General features: G+C 28.1%; 1 protein-coding gene across 1 annotated transcript; it reads left to right on the forward strand.

Annotated features, from left to right (window-relative positions):
- Positions 1–2221: 2221 nt before the first annotated feature.
- Positions 2222–5757, forward strand: LOC129919012 (phospholipase B1, membrane-associated). The gene is made up of 5 exons (XM_055999811.1): positions 2222–2466; positions 4422–4753; positions 4854–5307; positions 5388–5514; positions 5589–5757. The coding sequence occupies exons 1-5, from the start codon at positions 2272–2274 to the stop codon at positions 5729–5731; spliced, it is 1251 nt and encodes a 416-aa protein (XP_055855786.1). The 5' UTR covers positions 2222–2271; the 3' UTR covers positions 5732–5757.
- Positions 5758–6045: the final 288 nt, after the last annotated feature.

Below are 6045 nucleotides of genomic sequence, written 5' to 3' on the forward strand. Positions count from 1 at the left end.
TTTATGTACCTAATTATTTCAAATTTAAGTTTAAATTAATCCACTTCTCTGATCTTAAAAGTTCACAATATTTAATTATATCGGTGAAGTTCTAGTTCTACTAAATTGTTTGGGTAATTCTCTTTAGATTCATAGCAGGTTATACGAGAGGGGATTAAATTGTATTGTTTCATATTGTTTCATAAATGTGGTTTAATTGACAGAAGAGGGAGAATATTTAAATTCTTACGCAAGAATAAAAAGATTTTAGGGTGATGAAATTATTGTTTTAATGGTGTATGAATAAATTTAAATAGTTATAGAGATATATATTGGAATTTCTTTGCATCAAACTTGTCGAAAATCTGGATAAAGACTGTGGATACTATTAGGTTTTTTTTATAATAAAGAAAAAAATTTGTCAACTGTATTAAATTTTGTAAGCATTATTTTAGCAGATTAAGCATCAAAGAAAAAGTTTTTTTTTTTTAAATATTGTTTATTTATTGATACTGACAACGTTTTTATAGGAAGCCTTAAACAAATAATAGCAATAATATGCACACAAAAATTAAACGTTCAAAATGGTCACTTTGGCGTATACGTACTTTGTTTGGTATTTGGATTTAAATTTTATTTTTTCAATTTTTATGTTTGAGAAAAAGAGAAGTATTAAAAAGCAGCAATATGGGCTTCCAAATCGTTTTAAATACGAACGTACAGTCGAACAGAGAAAAAAGTTAGAAACAACAGAAGAGTTTTCAGATTCGTGACTTTTCTCCACATGTTCACATGTGAACAAGAAATTAATGCAAATGATCAAAACCTTCATTTGCATTAATTTTTGAACCGTTTTGAATCCTTTTTCCTGGGTAGCAAAGTTAATACAAATCATTTTTAAGGTTCATAAATTATTAAGGAATTCTTTACTGAAGTGAATGTAAAGTGAATACAAAAGCGTCCTCTATTTACATTCACTTAAGTGAATAACTCATTCATCATCAAATTTGTAAAATGACACTTTCCATTGGAATTTTTTTCGTATGATGTTTTTTTTTCAATTATTTTTCAAAGTGTTTTCAGCTTTGAAATTTTTTGTGTTTTGATATCTTTTACTTGTTAATAAATTTCGCATAAAATATACTACACTCCTGCTCAAAATTAACGCACACTTTTTTCTTCTTTAGTCATACCCCCGCATCTTATTTAAAATGGATTTTAAATTATTTGTTGTATTTTTTTGTGTTTGGTTATTATTAAGCAAGTCAGAAAAATGCTAAACTGCAACAGTATTATCAACCAAAAAAAAGATGAACCAAATGTAGCAATTTAAGTTCTGAAAACTGATATTAAAATAATTTTTGTTTTTTAAGAAAAAAAATTTTTAAAAATGGAAGCACGTGACAGTTCTTTCCAATAATTTTATTCAATACTTGGCATTGTCTCCTCTAGCGCTTATGACAACTTGGAGTCATCTATTCATTCCACGAATTAACATTTGAAGGTTTTATTGTAACTTTTCTTTCACTCCAATTTTCTGTGGATCAAGAATGCTTGGAGGTGGATTTCGGCCGCAAATGCACTTTTTTCAACATTTCCTAGACATGTTCTATTGAATTCAAATCCGAATATCTGTGTGGTCAATTCAAGGGTGGCATATTTTAATCTTGAAGATATTTTCAAACCACTCTAGCATGCATTATCGTGCATCAGACTGAACTGTGGACCAAATCTAGGGGTGATTGGAACCGCATGGTGTTCGAGGATATCAGTCAAGTATTTTTGGGTATTTAAAGTAGGTCTAGGAGAGCTCACTAACTCCGTAGGTGTTGTAAAGCAGAGTTTACTTCATGAAAATTTATGACTCATCTCTAAAAGGTTAGCGGGTTGACAGATAGACTTCAGCATATCTCTCCAAATCTTCCCCACAAACATTTTACTCCATACCTTCAATTTAAGATCACTCCTGTCTTATTTGAGAAAATAACCACGATACTGTGAGACAAAGTAATAGTAGGAATTTTCTGTAAAATAAATATGATGTGCGTTAAATTTGAGCAGGAGTGTAGAATAATATAATAGCGAAGCAAATGTTGAATAACGTAATAAAAAATAAAAAAATGAGAATACTTATTTGTAAAAAAGGTGTACATTCTTGTTATAAAGTAATAAAACAAAATACAACAATTTTATTTTCTTATATTTTTATCCGCAGTAAATCAAAATAATGTGAATTGGAAACAGAAAGTTTGAACATTTTTGTCTTCAATTACCAACATATAATACAAAATAATGAACTTAATTTATGCTAACGCAATAATTATAATTATTCTGATAATATTTTGGACTGAAGATGTTGCATCACAACGTACCTCCCTAGACGAAAAACTTGGTCAATATTACAGAAGTTTTAGACTAATAGGTGCTTCAATAGCTGGACCATCTCGTCAAAACAAAAACAATATTAATGATATTGAAAGAGTTGGGGTAAGTATTTTTAATTATGATTTAAAAAAAAAGAACTTAAAAGGACACATCAAGGTTAATTTTATTGGTATTTGTAACTTATCAACAAAATAAAAAATGTTTTACAGCCGCGATTTTGTTGAGACAAAACTGTATTATTTAATTTTGTTTTTTTTTTTTTTTTTTTAATCAATAAATTATTACGATTTTGGTTTCCGTCCAAAGCAGGGTTGTTGAAAAATCAATCAAAACAAATATGCATTTAAAATTTAAAAAAATATTTATACATAGTGAAAACAATTTTTATTAAAAAAAAAATATTTATGGAAACAGAAAAATATTTGCATTAAAAAAAAATATTTATTGCAACTGAAAAAATATTTGCATTGAAATAAAATTTTAATTGAAAATAAAAGTATTTTGCATTAAAAAAATTTTAATAAAAAACTTTTTGCATTCAAAAACAAAATTCAATGCAAATTGTGTGCATTTAATATTTTGGCCTTAATCTTCGTCGAATTTCTTACAATTTTGACTATTTTGCCTTATATTTGCTTCAATATTATAGTTGGAATAGCTAATATATGTTCATATAGTAAAAATTGTAAGAAATTCGACGAAAATTAAATAAAATATTTAGTGCACACATTTTGGATTTAATTTTTTTTCAATGCAGAAAATTTTTTACTTGCAATAATTTTTTGTAATGCAAAATGTTTTTATAATAAATATTTTTCAGTTGCATTACATTTTTTTTAATGCAAATTTTCTTCAGTTGCGATAAATATTTTTTCTTTTTTGCAAATTTTTTCAGTTGCAATAAATATTTTTTTTAATGCAAACTTTTTCAGTTGCAATAAATACTTTTTTTTTAATTTGTAATGGAAAACAAAAGCATTTAAAAAAATGATTTTTTACAACCCAGATCCATATGTAATTGTTCCTTTAGCGTCCCTGAATGTTTTGTTCGGAACGCAAAATGTATATAATCATGGATGGAAATCGATATAAACATCATTTTTTTCTTTTAATTTAATGAGAGTAAAAGTATATGGAAATGTAAAATGTACGACGTACAATGTAAAATATACATTCTAAAGATATCTGCATAGTGTATAGAGTGCAGATTTTAAGGTACTCAATAACGACTTTATGTTCTTTGTACAGGTTTTTAAGTACTTTGTTAGCGAACGTTACATGTGGCCTATTTCACAGTTTTCAAAATCTGTAGTTTCATGTGTGCAAATTGCGAGCAGTAGCAAGTACTAGAGTACTACTAATGTCATAAGCAACACACAAGTTCGTACAAAGTACATACAAATTAGTAATATGTACATAAAAGCATATGTTCAATATATAACAGTGTGTTTTGAGCACCTACCTAAAAATCGTTATTCAGTAACTCTCCAATTAGTACATAAAATTCGTATAAAATTTCTGTACTAAGGCCGTGTGTGAATTGCGTTAAATAGTTAACACCGTTTAAAAATTTTGACACTATTGAGGTGAATAAAAATTTTTCAGCTGTTAAAAATTTATTGGGCTCTGGGACCTGGTTAAATTTGGGTTAAATTTTTTTTGTAGATGGTTTTGTTTTTTTTTTTTATTAAAAAGGAGTTTCATGGCCGAAAAGAGTCAGAGAAAAATATTAAACAATAAGCCATACCTACAGCTGAAAATTTTTTATTCACCTCAATAGTGTCAAAAATTTTACACGGGGTTAACTATTTAACGCAATTCACACACGGCCTAATCCCATAAAAATTTGTACTCAGTACATAAAAGTCTTTATTCAGTACTTTATTGTATAATTTTATTCATAATTCATCTCTTATTCATTGTTGAAAGAACTTTGTTCTTTATGTCCTACGAGTATTCAATTTCATTGGGTGAGATGTAAAATTAATAATTGTGTATTCAATTCTTTAATATTTTGGGAACAAATTCAACAATCAATTATGTAAACTCTTGAACAGAAAACACACACAATATCGAAACGAGAATTCGTTTGTAACTCAAATACTGGACCACCAAAAAGAAGTGACAAGCCACCAAAGTCAGTGCATCGCTTACGACCAGGCGATATTGATATCATCGGTGCCATGGGTGATTCTTTAACAGCTGGAAATGGAATTTTAGCTTCAAATATTTTTCACATTGGAGTTGAAAATAGAGGTGTCTCATGGTCAATAGGAGGACAAGGAAATTGGCAAGAATATTTAACTCTCCCAAATATTCTAAAAGAATTCAATCCAAATCTCTATGGTTATTCATTATCGGATGGACTGACAACAGATCGTTCTTCAAAGTAAGTCTTATACAAGTCTTACACAAGTCTTATAGAAGAAATTATATTGCTCGTCATTTACATTATAACACTTGAATTAAATTTTATTTTTGATTTACAGATTTAATGTTGCCGAATTAGGTGCAATGTCCAGAGATCTACCATTTGAAGCTAAAGTACTTGTTAAACGTTTAACAGCTGATAAAAAAGTCAACTTCAATGATCACTGGAAATTGATAACAATTTTAATTGGCAACAATGACTTTTGCTCGGATATGTGCTATTATCCTAATCCAAAACTGGTTTTGAAATGGCACGAACAGAATATGCTCAAGACCTTACGATTCCTAAGAGATAATGTACCAAGACTTATGGTTAATATTGTTCCAGCTCCAAATTTAAGATTATTAACAAAATTGGTAAATATGCCAAATGAATGTCAAGCAACTCTACGATTCGAATGTCCATGCTTGATAGGCAAAGACAATGATACTTTAAATTATTTAGAATCAATAATGCTGGAATGGATTGAGTTGGATGAAATTATTGCTAATAGAGATGAATTCAATACTGAGGTGAGGAAGAAAATTTTTGGAAAAAGAATTTACAATCTTATGTATATCGTTCCTTATATTTTCTTTTTTAATATTTTTAGACTTTTACGGTTAATATTCAACCATTTACAAAATTTGGCGAACTTCCGAAGAAATCAAATGGCGGTACAGATTTTCGTAATCTATCTGTCGATTGTTTTCATTTAAGCCAAAGAGGACAAGCGTCTTGTAAGTACTTAGTTTTTATTTTAAATTATTTTTTAAACTTAACATTTATAATTTTTTTTTTATATATATTTTAGGTGCAAATGCGTTATGGAATAATATGTTGGAAATTAATGGCAATAAGACATCTAAATGGAGAGAAGCATTTGAAAAAGTACTATGTCCAACATTCGAAAGGCCATATCTTGCAACAAGGAGCAATAGCCGGTCTGGTAGTTAGGAATAATTAAGTTGTTTTTTTTTTTTTTGTAAAGACTTTATAATGATCTGTGATTACGTGTAGGTATATTGTATAGAATTTTATAAACTTATAAGGCTGGTGTTTTGAAACGAAATAATTATTACAACTTTTGAAGGAATAAAAACTTGTGTTATAATATCTATTGCATCAGATATGAAGAAGATTAATTTTAAAATAAAGTTCATCGATCTTGTCATTTTCGTGGGAATGGTTTTTGAGAATTGTGATGTGAAACTTGTATAAATAAATCCATCCGTATTAATTTTTTTTAAATTACTTCAAGCATTATTAAA

This window comes from Episyrphus balteatus, chromosome 4 (genome assembly GCF_945859705.1).
Source record: "Episyrphus balteatus chromosome 4, idEpiBalt1.1, whole genome shotgun sequence".
NCBI classification, from domain to species: domain Eukaryota; kingdom Metazoa; phylum Arthropoda; class Insecta; order Diptera; family Syrphidae; genus Episyrphus; species Episyrphus balteatus.

What these genes read in the sequence shown, in the direction of transcription:
- LOC129919012 (XM_055999811.1), top strand. Translation starts at nt 2,272, where the DNA reads ATGAACTTAATTTATGCTAACGCAATAATTATAATTATTCTGATAATA. An exon ending in ATGATATTGAAAGAGTTGGG is followed by an intron (nt 2,467 to 4,421) that starts GTAAGTATTTTT and finishes ACTCTTGAACAG; the next exon opens with AAAACACACACAATATCGAA. An exon ending in GAGATGAATTCAATACTGAG is followed by an intron (nt 5,308 to 5,387) that starts GTGAGGAAGAAA and finishes TAATATTTTTAG; the next exon opens with ACTTTTACGGTTAATATTCA.